The sequence below is a fragment of the Phoca vitulina genome, unplaced genomic scaffold (assembly GCF_004348235.1).
Source record: "Phoca vitulina isolate PV1807 unplaced genomic scaffold, GSC_HSeal_1.0 scaffold4, whole genome shotgun sequence".
NCBI lineage: Eukaryota > Metazoa > Chordata > Mammalia > Carnivora > Phocidae > Phoca > Phoca vitulina.
This window is the reverse complement of record NW_022589707.1, coordinates 77,785,960-77,799,873: the sequence shown is the minus strand read 5'-3', so window position 1 is coordinate 77,799,873 and position 13,914 is coordinate 77,785,960. Positions and strand designations below refer to the sequence as shown.

Below are 13,914 nucleotides of genomic sequence, written 5' to 3'. Positions count from 1 at the left end.
TTTTTTTTTTTTTTTTTTTTTTTTTTTTTACACTCTATCCACGTATACTAAATCTTGCATTTTAGTGGTGGAATATGTAGAAAAATTGCTGGCAGCTTGAATGCAGTGGCAAGAATACAGTGCTTATTGAATCCCTGCACTTGCACTCATGCAGCGTCAGCACAGAGAGCATTTCCTATAGCAGAACTGCAGGAATTTGTTATTGTATTATCCATGACTCCGAGAAATAGCTAGGAATAGAATGCTAAACATTAATGATCCTACTGAAAATAAACCTTTGCCATCCTTAGTGGTGTTGGAGGTGGCCATATTGAACATGCAGAATTCTTTCCCAAACCATATTCCCTAGGCAAGGGACAATTTACTTCTTCCAGCAATGGCCTATTCTTTCTAGGACCGATGTGCCACAAATATTTAAAACTAGCTGACCTTGTCGGTGTTCCTGGGGAGACTCATCCACCACCATTAAATAAATAAAAACCTGCTGCTACTTACTCATACTAGAGCATTTTACAAGCAGTTACCCATATAAGAAGCAGCTCCACCACAATCAAAGCTTGCAATTCATTTGGTCTTGTAAATGTCAGTTTAGGGCTCAGGCTTGAAATGACTATTTGTTTTCCTGTCTCTCTCATGTCACAGTCGCTCTGTTTTCTTGTACCTCAGTGTCAGCTCTGGGGGAGGGCTGCTTGAATCTTGGAGATTCACCCACAACACCCTCAACACTGAACTTCATGTTCAAAATGTATGTACCTTTTTTTTTTCTTTTGCTTCAGACCATTTCAAGTAAATTTGGTGAGACTCTGTTTAGCTGTTTTAATATATTCACTATAGGACCACAGAAACTTAATTACACACACACACACACTTCCATAAATATATATGTGTAAATATGGACTCACTTTTACTCTTCCTGTCTTTCAGAATGATTTTAGCAAGTTTAAAAAGAGATCAGGTTTTAATCACTTTCATGCATCTGAAGAGTCAGGAGTGGTTGACACTTTGACACTTGAGCTCAAATTTCCTGTCAGCGTTGAACTTGCAAGGGTTCAAATTTTAACAAAGTGTCACTGTGATGGAATGGGATTTTATTTCCAAAGAAAGGGCAGGGGAGAGAGTAGTGAAGCTTCAAACAAAACCATCACCTTCTGTTTAATTTGATTTACAACTAATAACCAAGAATATGAAGAGACCAAGGCTTGCATATACTTTTTCAGAGAGAGATAATGGGGAAATCACAAAACCTGCTAGACTTTGCTAATTCTCCCCTCTGTTTTCATGCAGGATGAATCAATGAGATACATCTCCGAGGGCTGTCCTGGAGTCCTGTACCTCAATCTATCCAACACCACCATCACCAATAGGACGATGCGAATCCTGCCCAGGTAAGGCTTGTGGTATCTGTATTACCCTGGAAAGAGTTCTGCCCCTCGAGGCTCTGGCTCGCTCCAGCATTCCCCTTCTGCCAACACCCCCTCCCCCAGTGTGGCACCACGATGGTGGTAACTGCACTGCTGCTTTCACATCCCCAAGCTGGTGCCTATTCTCTCCCTCCCCGGGGGGATGTGGGGGGGTGGGAGCGTCCAACTTAAATAACGGGTCCTCTGCTTGGCCAGCGTTTTTGTGTCACTCTTGGAGCAAAGTGCCCAGCAGCTTGAGTTAGGCTCTGCCTCTTTCTGGTCCCCCTTCCTGGGCAATGGAGCCTGGCTCCTAAATTCTAGTCCCATGTCTGGACTTCTCAACAATGGAACACCAGTGTCTTCCCTCCTTGGACCTTGAGCACTGCAGGCCACATGCCCTCTTGCCATGCTCTGGTCACCTGCTGGTACCTCCATCACCTCCAGGAAACCTGGTACTTGTTGTTTTTTGATCTATGGACTCTTGACAAACCTGAACACAAATGTTGCTCTTCCTCAGCTAGTGCTTCTTTGGAAGAGAAGGGACAGAAGAATACAAGGCATCACCAAACGTTGACAGAATATTCAAATTCTGCCTTCAGCTCACGTCATGATCCCAGAGTCCTGGGATCAAGCCTGCATCCCTGGGTCTCCCTACTCAGTGGGGAGTCTGCATCTCCTTCTCCCTCTGCCCCTCCCTCCACTCATGCTCTCTCTCCTCTCAGATAAATAAAATCTTTTTTTTTTTAAAGTGCATCATGTTTATAGCTGCAACATTGCAAATACCATAAAAGATTGAGGAAATATTCTTTCAGGACTTGGAAACTATTACCTGATTCAGCAAAGAAGTCACTCATGTCACTGATGGACGAGTGAAGTCTGCAAATACATCTCTGTTGTTTCACTTTTGTCTTACTCATGAATGTAAATGAAAATATTCAGATTGAAACTATACCCATTCCTCAATATTTTTGAACTTTGTTTTTATTTTTTGGTGAAAACAAGAAATACATCAAAGTCACAGAATTTTATTTTTCCTTTGAACACAAAGAAGACAAAATTACTAGCTGCATTTATAAGTTTGGCAAAAGTCCATGAGAGCATTGTGTGAGAATCTATTGACTATATCGACTTTACAATAAAGAATATTGTGTATTTTATTATTATTTATAAGTTGTGTGTTATACATATTTCCTACCTCTAAGATAGTAAATGTAAAATAGTAAGCTGTACAAATTTATAGTAAACATATACACATTTATATGCATATATGTTTTTAAAGTGCCAGTTCTTAGATATTTACCAGTACGCCAATAATTAAAGATAAAATAATTTAAGAACTAATTTATATTTTTATAATTTTAGTCTCCTTATCAGGGACATAGTCTAATTCTAAATTTTTTTTCAAATGTTTTATTAAATGTCTCAAAATTTTGTTTTATGCATATGGCTAATCTTTGTGGTATCTCTTCAATTGTCACTATGAATGCTATCCTTTCTGATTTTAATTTCTCATTATATTTTCTAAATGGTCATTTTTGGACTTGGGTACAGTACAAATATCTTTTAAGGTTTTAATTTGTAAGATTTAGTTGATTTCTTTCATTTGTAAGATTTAATATGAAATGACCTCTAAATAAGAATTTAGGCAAAGTTTCTAAGATTTGATAAGTATTGTTCTCATTTTCTTTTTTTTTTTTTAAAGATTTTATTTATTTATTTGAGAGAGAGAGAGAGAGAGAGCACAAGAGGGGGTAGGGTTAGAGGGAGAAGCAGACTCCCTGCCGAGCAGGGAGCCCGATGTGGGACTCGATCCCGGGACTCCGGGATCATGACCTGAGCCGAAGGCAGTCGCTTAACCAACTGAGCCACCCAGGCACCTTGTTCTCATTTTCTAAACAAACTGTTGTATATTTGATTTTCTCGTTGACCCAATAATTATTTAGAAGAGAATTTTTGATTCCAAGTAGTTGAAGTTTCTTTGATTAAACTTCTGGTTTTAATTTCTAATTTTGTACACTGTGGTCAAGAAATGTGGACTGAATTATTTCTACCTTTTGGAATTTATTGAGATTTTGTGGTGGACTAGTGTATATAATTAATTCTAGTAAATCATCCATGAATGTTTAAAACAAGAGAGTTTCTTTTAGAGAAAAAAATTTCTACGTGTATGTGTATATATGTATATAAATTCTTGATATTTCATAGTATAATAGTGATATTGGTTGCCTTTTATAATCAAGCTTCTTTAGTTTATTTTGATATTTTTATTTTACATATAAAGATTAATAAGTAGTATGTTTCATTATAGATTATAGCATTTATTCACATAAGATTATATTCTTTATCGTGGTTGATGTTTCTTTGCCTCAAACTCTTTATCTGCTATTAATATAGTCACCTTTGTTTCCTTTTGCTTGTGATCTTGTGGAATAATTTTATGTGTCCCTGTATTTTTATTTTTTAAAAGATTTTATGTATTTATTTAGAGAGAGAGAGCATGTGAGCGGGGGGAGAGGCAGAGGGAGAGAGAGGATCTCAAGAAGACTCTGTGCTGAGTGGGATCCCACGACCCTGAGATCATGATCTGAGTTGAAATCATGAGTTGGCCACTTAACTGACTGAGCCACCCAGGTGCCCCTGTATCCTTGCATTTTTAATCTTTATGTTGGTGTATTTTAGATTTGCCTTTTATATGAAGCACATAGCTAACTTCTATCTTAAAATTTTTAATTCTGCCTTTTTAAGAGGATAGTTTAGAAGATTAATATTTCCTTTCAAAATGGAGTATATGGTCTTATTTTTATCATCTTGCTTTATGTTTTTGATTTTTCTGTTACTGTACTGTACTCACTGTTTTCACCTTCTGCTATATACACTATGTTGTTGATTGTTATTGTCTCAAGGTATTTCAGAGGTATGTGCACATTCTGTTCTGTATTCTAACCAATGGCTATTTGTATTTTTTTTTTTTTAAGATTTTATTTATTTCTTGGAGAGAGAGAGAGAATGAGCGGGGGGCGGGGTGCAGAGGGAAGGGGGCAGACTGACTTGGGGCTCGATCCCAGGACCCAGGGATCATGACCTGAGCTGAAGGCAGACGCTTAACCGACCGAGCCACCCAGGCGCCCCTGTATGGTTTTTTTAAAAACATCCTTTTAATATGTATTTCTCCAGTTATCAAAGTCGTGATGGAACCATGACTTTGGCCCCTCTCCCCGTGTTAGACCAGAGATCTAATACACTTTCATTCTCCCCTGAACTTGTTGCTTCTCTACTTCTACCCTTTGTACATAAACACATATAAATCATGAGTTTTATTAATCATTTAACTTTCCTTTTAATATTGACTTTCATGTTTGTGATGATATCTATAATTATGTAGTCCTAACTCTAGTTTTGTCATTCATTGATGGTCCATTTGTTCCACAATTTCCTTATTCTTTCTCATTTTTATTCATCCCATGATGACTGGAAATATAGTTTTAAAAATTCTTTATCCGAAGAATAAATGGCCATTGCTTTCTGAAAATTACTTTCTTTTGTCTTGGAGGGTGAACATCTCCTCTTGGCATATGGTTCTCGGATTATGTCCCTTACTTTACTCTTAAAATCCTACAAATACTGCCCCATAATCTTTGATATTTCATGTTAAAGAGAAGTGTAAAGCCAGCTTGATTTTTTTGTTCCTTTGTTGGTAACTTATTTTTTCTGCCAATATGCTTGCAAGAATTTCCTTTTTCCTGAGAAATTAAAAACATTTTCCAAACTTAATTGTATTCTTTCAATTAACTTTTCCTGGAACATAGTAAACCTTCGAACATTAAAACTTAGATCTTTTCTCAGCCAAGGAAGCTATTTTTCTTTTTTAATGCCTTTATTCTATTTGTTCAGGTTTTATCTTAAGAATCTTCTTTTAGGGGCACCTGGGTGGCTCAGTCGTTAAGCGTCTGCCTTCGGCTCAGGTCGTGATCCCAGGACCCTGGGATCGAGCCCCACATCGGGCTCCCTGCTCCGCGGGGAAGCCTGCTTCTCCCTCTCCTACTCCTGCTGCTTGTGTTCCCTCTCTGGCTGTCTCTCTGTCAAATAAATAAATAAAATCTTAAAAAAAAAAAAAAGAATCTTCTTTTATTTATAGGTTGAATTTTTATTGCTGTCTTTCAAAGCTGTCATCTCTCTTGTCATTTTTATCTCTGTATATATTTCCTCAGCATACTACGTTCTCTATATCAGTAGTTCTCAAAGTGTGTTCCAAGGATAGCTGTGTTGCAGTAAATGTTTAATAACTAGTTTGGGTAGAGGCTAAGGGGATGTTCTGATTTCTGTGGTGTGAAAACTACCACCATGATCAATTTCAAGCTACCAACATGATGTATCGAATGTGGAGTTGGGAAGAAATGCTAATAGTTGGCTCTCATGGGCTGGTGTAAGCCAGCTCCAGTGACACCACCGTGGAGGGCCCCGACCCTCTCAGGAGTTCTAGAAAGTTCTCTAGTCCTCCAATATAGAATATCACTCAGTACTTTTCTTTAGGCATTCCATATTGAGATATGTATGTGTATGAATATATGTGCATGTATGAATGTGTGTGTGTGTATATATATATATATAGAGAGAGAGAGAGAGAGAACATATATGCTTGTGTGTGTGTAGAAAGAGAGAGAATATATTACAAAATCCATTAAATCCCCATGTGAAAATCTGAACTTACAAAGTAATGATTTGGGATAGCATACTTTTAGATCATCTTTTCTCCTAGGAAATTTAAAATAATACTACAACCATGCATAGTTTTTAGGGACATTTATTGTACAAACGAAGCTGTACCTTTAATGGGCAACAGAGAGAAAAATAGGACCCAAAATGAGAATTTTGTCTTGACTTTAACTCTAGTTCTTGCTATTGAGAGAACATCCAGGGTAAATGCACTTGATATTGACGATTTTTATCATATGAAAAAAATGTACACCGACTTTCTTATCTATGATAAAAATATATTTCATAATGACTCTCTATTTTTGCTCTGTTTTCCACTGTTTCAAATATGCATGGGTATGCAAACGTGTTCTTTAAACTATAAATAACCGGAGAAATGTTGTTTGTGCTGTTGTCATTCTCTCTCCAGTGCCTTTAGCCTTTCTTTCCAAAGAAACCATTTGCCAGAAGAAAAATATAATTTCTTTGCCCTTCTCGACAACGTTGAATTGCCAGCTTTTTATCTGAATATTTTTCCTCATTTCTTTAGGGACTTGCTCAATTGTCTAAAGTTGAAAATGAGGGCTGCTCCTGGCTCATGCCCATTCCAGGACATGTTTGCTTTTAAATATTTCCTGAATCAAACCCTTTCCATTCATTCCACAACCTAGGTGGCACTCTCAGCACTTCATTTGCCATAGCATCCTGATGGTTCACCCTTGGTCTCTCTTCCCTTCAATCTGTTCTGCCTTATGCTGTCAGAAGTATCACCCTGGAAAAAGTCTTGTCATGTCTTTGACAAGCTTAGGGTCTAGACTCTTCCCTGACAGTCCTTAACATTATCTGATCAAACCTATCTGCCCAGGTTTCCCAAGGGAGGCCCTTAACTCTGGTCACCAGATTGCTGCATGCTTCTCATTCTTTACAGCTGGAATGCCTCTCTCCTCCTCTCTGCTAAGCCATAGCCTTTACACCTCAAGTCATACCATCTACCAGAATTCTACAATGATTTCTTCTTTCTCTGAAACCTAACAGCAACATTCATTCACTTATTCACCATGTATTGATCAATTATTGTGTGGGAGACACTCTGGGCATGCAGGAGAACCTCAGGTTTGGCACAAGAAGTTGTTCACTGGACGAAATGACTCCCAGATTGAAAGTCCCTAGATGGCCGTCTTCAAAGTGGAACCTCATGGGAACCATCAGTTTGAAAACCCAGCACAGGAGGAATCCTAAGTGGCCCTGTAGACCTTTCTAGGGATTTACAGGGCCGCAGACTTAAAGCTGTTGGGGATGGGAAAATAATCAGTTGACAGTGAAATCACTTGGCAAATAAAGCTCCTTAATGGAGCATCATACGTTACAGTGGCATGGTGTTTAATTATTTTTCATATATATTCTTCAATTGGCTCGGAAACTTCTTATTTATAGGTGCTCTCATGTTATATAGTCTTACCAGTAACCATCAGAATGGGGCAGACAGAGTAAGCTGTTGCCTTGCTGGGACATCCTCAAGGTCTTCCCTATGAATAAGAGGTCAAAACACTGCATTTGGATTTCAGCAGAAATTCTATTATGCAAAACTGCCTCTGTGAAACTAAAGAGCCCAACACTTACCTTAAAAGAAACTTAAGGCCTTGTCTTGGTGATTTTTCAGAGAAATTTTTGTTTAAATACATACCTCTACATTCCTTCCAATAGTAATTCCCTCAGGTATTGGCGATCTAACACAGAAGGTTTCAATTCGTTAATGGAAAAAAGCCAAAAGAAAAAAAGTGATCTCTGTAGTTTCTATAAGAACTGTGACTCTTAAAGATTATAATAGCAGTAGAAAAATAAGTCACAAAGGGAACCCCTCCCCCCATTAGAAACACTTAGTTATCAAATAATGAGGAAAAGATAAACACAGGCTGCAAACACTGCCTCAAAGTAGAATTAGAAATACCAAGTCGTCTCTGGCTTGAGAAAATGATGAACCAGATCTTACTCACGTAAGGGACTTATTTCTTTGCCAAAATTCAGAACAAAAAGTTGCAGTATTGCATAAAATTTGCCAAGTGATTTCACTGTCAACTGATTATTTTCCCATCCCCAACAGCTTTAAGTCTGCGGCCCTGTAAATCCCTAGAAAGGTCTACAGGGCCACTTAGGATTCCTCCTGTGCTGGGTTTTCAAATTGATGGTTCCCATGAGGTTCCACTTTGAAGACTGCCATCAGGGACTTTCAATCTGGGAGTCATTTCGTCCAGTGAACAACTTCTTGTGCCAAACCTGAGGTTCTTAACCTGGGCTCAGTGGATCCCCCAAGGAGCCCAGGGATGGACTTCAGAGGTTCCATGAATTTTGATGGGAGAAAAATAATCTCTATTTTCACTAAGCTCTAACTGAAATGTAGGTAAAAAAAAAAAAATCACAGTAGTATTAGCAGTTCCTGGGACTCCTCGACCATATAAGTCTCAAACATTTTCTTATTATAGTTGTTACAAGTATCTCAAAGTATCATTATTGACACTCATCACTACTTCAAAATCATCGGTAGTTATTAGCCCTGCCACTAGATCTTGTTATTTAATATGCTAATAAAGAAGCACATATATTATTATTCCACTCATTTGGTTTTTTAAAAATTTTGATAATGATATCTTTCAATATAATTAGCTGCTTTTGTAATTTTAAGTATTTGGTAATTTTAAGTATTATTTTACACATTAAAAACATTATGCTGACAAAGGGTCCATAGATCTAGAGGTATGTTACACACAAAAAAGTTAAGAACTCCCCATTCAATTCCTACTTTAAGTATTTGGGGTTTTTTTTGTTTTGTTTTTAAGATTTTCTTTATTTATTTGAGAGAAAGAGAGAGAACAAGCAGAGGGAGGGAGAGGGGCAAGCTGACTCCGCACTGAGCGCAGAGCCCAATGTGGGGTTCGATCCCAGGACCCTGAGATCATGACCTGAGTCGAAATCAGGAGTCAGAGGCTTAACCGACTGAACCACCCAGGTGCCCCTCTACTTTGAGTATTTGTTAACTGATCACAAGGACTTAAAAAAAAATCAAACAATAGGCTTGGGCTAGTTTGAATATATTTGAACATGCATGATTTTATAAGTGACAGCTACATTATTATAATCAAAGACAGACTGATATAGAGGTTAAAAATGGGTTAAGAACAGTCTGCAAATGAGCGGGCAACACATGAGGGGAATAAAAACTACATCAGAGGCTATCAGTCTCATTGGAGTTAAAACAGATTAAAAAGGGCATTAAACCTTGATCAAAATGAGGGTGTAGATGTAACGTGAGGTCTCCCAAAGTCTTGGTATCAGTTGTATACGCCACTTTTGTCAGATAAGCATCCATTCCATTCCATGGAAGAAGATAGTACAAACTTCATAAGAACAACTAATATGCCATTATATGGAATAGTAGTAGCAAGAATATATATTTTAAAGCTTCTACTTGCTGATTTTAATCATCAAAAATCATCCTTAATAAAATACTGTTACATCTATGTTCTCATGTAATTGTCATACCTCTGAGAGGAAAGAGTGCATAGAATTACATCCATGTTACAGATGAGAAAACTAAGATTCAGGAAAGCTGGACACAGTTGGTCAGGGTTAAAAAAAAAAGAGAGAGAGATAATATTATAATCTCCACTTAACAGACGCAGAAACAATCTGTGAGAGGTTCGGGAAGTTGCAGTAAGTGTCAGGGCTGAAATCTGAATCCAATTTGGTCAGATTCCAAAACCTTGTGTATTTTCCATTGTGTTGTGCTGTCTGCCTTACTATTCCTTTCTCCAAATTAGAGAGCTAAAGGGTTGTTAGAAGTGACAACCTCCCACACACACCCCAAGAAAACCGTACTTTGCTCCGTTGAATCACAGGGATACACTCCAGGGAGAGGAAGGAGAGGAAGAGAAAGCGTTTCCAAAACTTTGGCATAGCCCTTGGTTAACTCAAGGGCCCCAGGAAAGGGGACGTGTCCTTGGGATGTTAGTGCTGCTTTCTGCTCCACGGCCCTGCCCACAGCCACTGGGGAATCCAGATGGCGTCCCTCTTTGTTCTGTTGAATCTCATGGACATTGCTGGAGGGGAATGTGTGGTCTGCATCGAATCAGTCACTATGGAATGGGAATCATTATATATCATATAGATGTGCTTTTCAAATTTTAGGAATAAATCTGATTAACTGTCCATGTTTGCATATCTTATTTCCCATTTGCATGAAAGTAAATTTTACTAGTCATTTGTGGGCTTTTGAGGGACAGAAAGGCATCTTCTTCCCACTTTTCGTTCTTTTTGCTTTCCAATGTGCTGTTAAACTGTTGCAGATCACAACCCAACAGCATGTTGTTAATTCCATTACAAGAGTGAGCAATAGTGGGAGTTATTGCACTTTTAAAAAAAAATGCCAGGCTTAGGAAGGCTTGGAAACTTGTCCACAGAATGTCCTCAAACTGTAAGCCCTTGCACGGTAGTACAGGCTCATCTTAATTACCTCCCTTTTCTTCTGGAAGCAATCATTTTGGTCACGGTGGTAATGCCATATTTAATCTGTTTGAACTCCAGTGAGATTGATAGCCTCCGATGTCATTTTTATTCCCTTCATGTGTTGCTCAACTCATTTGCAGACTGTTCTTTTTAACCCATTTTTAAGCTCTCTATATCAATTAGTCTTTCTTTAACTATAATAATGAAACACAAAAGCATGCATATTCAAACTTTTTTTCAAACCATTTGCTTATCATGTCCATTTTGGGAGCTTGTTATGTTTAACTTTGCCTCCTTTCTGCCCCAAATCCTCACTGTCATGCAACAGTTAATCACCATTTAAATGTTTACAGAGGGTTTGTCCATCTACACGTTTTGCACATTGTTTTGGTGCTCCAAAGATAAAACTTAAATGCAACAATACTGCAAATATTTTAACTTTGGTTTCAAACACAAACTAATGTCCAAACAATAGGAATGCACAAACGTCCCCCACCCTCAGAGCTCTCCCTCAATCAGCCTTCTTAAAAATCTAGGCAAATCTATATTTTCATTTAAAATGTAATGATGCATTATCTGATATACTACTCCAAGCTCCTTCACATAACAGGTAGAGCATTAATAATTACGTTCAACTGCTGAAGATCTGCAAAGAGAAAAGAGTAATTGATAGTTTTACTTCTCTTTGTCATAGTGGCTTAAGAAAGATGTGGAAAACGACTCAAATATAATCCCTTTCCTTCCTCTCTCCTCTCGCCCCTGTCTTTTCAGGTACTTCCAGAACTTACAGAATCTTAGTTTGGCTTATTGCAGAAAGTTCACAGACAAAGGTTTACGGTACCTGAATTTAGGGAATGGATGCCACAAGCTCATCTATTTGGACCTTTCCGGCTGCACCCAGGTTTGTCTTTCAGTCTTCTCTTTCCTGCAGCAAGCGAGGAAGTCCTCCGGGGGACGGGCTACATCCAGCCCTCATGTTATACTAATGCTGTGCACGCACTGCAGCACACTTTTCAGAGGTTTTGAATTACATAGCCACAGCTGCTTAAATTTTCCCCAGGATCGCTACTATAGGCTCTTGGCTTCCTTCCACTGGAGTGTCATATCCACACACAGGCCGAGCTCATTGGATGATGAAACAGACCACTTCTGTGTAGATACTTTGAGCACAATTATAATACCAGAGTCCAAATGTTGAAAACTAGAATTGCTACCAAGATACAAACAAAGGAAAAACCTTCTGGGGGGAGAATTTGCAAAGCACTTCCTGAAAAGTCAATGAGCTCCCCCAGGGGCTTTCAAAAAATAAATAGCATTGAGTAAAATGCCACAAGTGCTAAATATAACAGAGGAAATACAACAAAGATTGTAATTTTTAGAATTGCATTGTGTCGTGGGGCTAAAGAACATGAGGGTTTGAGATCTACATGGGGAAATACTTAAGTCTGCGGGAACAAGATGAAGGGAAGTTGGGTAGAAACTGGGGTGTAGCTGTGGAGGGTAGGCCATGGCGCTTTGGAAATAGTTGCTGCCTCGTCGGTAGTTTCTTCTGCTCTATTTTGGTAGATTTAAGTCATGATTTTTTTAGCTTCTTTTCTTCCACCTCTCTGTGTATTCTGTTACTATTAGTATCATAGTATGATCATCCTTCTGTGAAAATAATATAATAGCACAGATGGAAACTGGCTGAAACATTGATAGTTACCATTTGCTGAGTTGGTGTTATATGCCCGGCACCATGCTGAGTGCTTCACACAGATCAGCTTCATTGCTCATCCAAATGCTGTATAGTGTGTATTGATTACGCCCATTTAGAAATGAAGAGACCAAGGCTCCCAAGGTTGCACACCCAGTGAAAGCACGTGGTACTGGTGCCCTTAGAAGCACCTATTGGTACATGTGGGCAGGTAGAGTCCCCTGGAGGGAATACAGGCAGAGTATGGGTTTCTCCTCCAAGTCCTTAAATGGATAGAACTTAGCTGCTCACGGTCATTGGCATACCATGGTTCCCTAGCACACTAGGCAGTAGGGAGGATGTAGGGGAAAGGTGGGGAGGGCTCTAAGCTGGGCTTGAAACATCCAGAAGTTGCATTTATTTCTGATCTACTGATGTGTAGCTTGCTAAACATCAACATCTACCATCACTCTATGACTGAGATGGACTTAACATTCTCTCCAACTTGACTAAACTCTAGCCCCTGACCTCCCTTTCCTTGGAGCATTTATTTTAGAAAACTTGCAACTGTACATTCTTTCTTTGCTCTCTTTAAGATAGATAAAAACCTCATTAAAAACTTCTTGATGGTTTTATAACCCAGGAATGCCTTCCTCGAGGGCCTGGGAGCCATCCTTTGATATGTAATCATTAAGGGAAATAGTACTGGTATCTCCCAGTCCCTGTGGGGGAGGGCAGGTGCTTCCTTTCGCTATGGGTGTCAGTTAGCAAACACAAATGACCTAATCACAGAGAAAAATATTTGCAAGTTCAGGAATAACTCAATGTTTTTGACACGTCCCTTTAAAGATACATCCTCCAGGATTTTTCCACCAGCTCACCCAGTGCTTAAAAACCCTCCCCCAGAGTGTAACTTACCTCTTTGCTCTTTTCAGTTTCCACAAGGTAATGATTGTAGCAACAACATACAATTCACACACAGACACACAGACACACAGACACATGTCCTAAGGATACATATTCTCAGACACAGTAGAGTCAAAATGAGAGGTTTCAAATCTATGTGCCTCTGGCCAGATATGCACGCAAAACACAAGGACATCATGTATCTATTTTTAAATGTTGAGCCAACATTTGAAATTTTTGGAGTCTTCATAAAGAAATCTAGACTTCCAGCTAGCGAAATTGGGCCTGCAGTGCCATTGGGCCACAAAGGGCCGGGACTGAGTTGGCCTCACCCCACTGAAATGGAGCACGCCGGCCTCTCCTCCACTCCATAAGGTCCACACATGCCCAGACACCTAACCATTCAACTGCATCGCCTGCCTGTCTTCAGTGGGTATTTAAGTTTGGTCTGAGTGTATAAAGAATAGATTTCTTTTCCTGAATTGTCCCTTAATTTTTAAGTCTCAAACCACAGTGAAGCTAGTATTTCACATCACTATGCAAAAGAATGTTAAATTTCTTTTGTTCATCCGTCTTCCACTTCCATTTGTTTATTTAATAATTCAACAAAGATTTAACTCCAGGTGTCAGACACTGTTTTAGTCACTGGAAATTGTGCCGTTTCAAGCTAAGCCCCGTTAGGCCCCCCCGGAAGTAAGAAATGGGCTCGTTATGAACCACAGTATCTTGAAAATAGCGGCT

General features: G+C 38.9%; 2 protein-coding genes across 2 annotated transcripts in view; one reads left to right on the top strand and one right to left on the bottom strand.

Annotated features, from left to right (window-relative positions):
- Positions 1–11,514, bottom strand: part of LRRC17 (leucine rich repeat containing 17) — a 31,658-nt gene extending 20,144 nt beyond the window's left edge. Inside the window, exon 1 of the mRNA XM_032402308.1 lies at positions 11,434–11,514. The gene's annotated coding sequence lies outside the window, so the exon portion shown is untranslated. The remainder of the gene's footprint in view (positions 1–11,433) is intronic.
- The window catches only part of FBXL13 (F-box and leucine rich repeat protein 13), a 237,227-nt gene that overhangs the window by 126,004 nt on the left and 97,309 nt on the right, over positions 1–13,914 (top strand). Inside the window, exons 11-12 of the mRNA XM_032401864.1 lie at positions 1,285–1,385; positions 11,364–11,493. Coding sequence (XP_032257755.1) covers positions 1,285–1,385; positions 11,364–11,493 — 231 coding nt within the window. The remainder of the gene's footprint in view (positions 1–1,284; positions 1,386–11,363; positions 11,494–13,914) is intronic.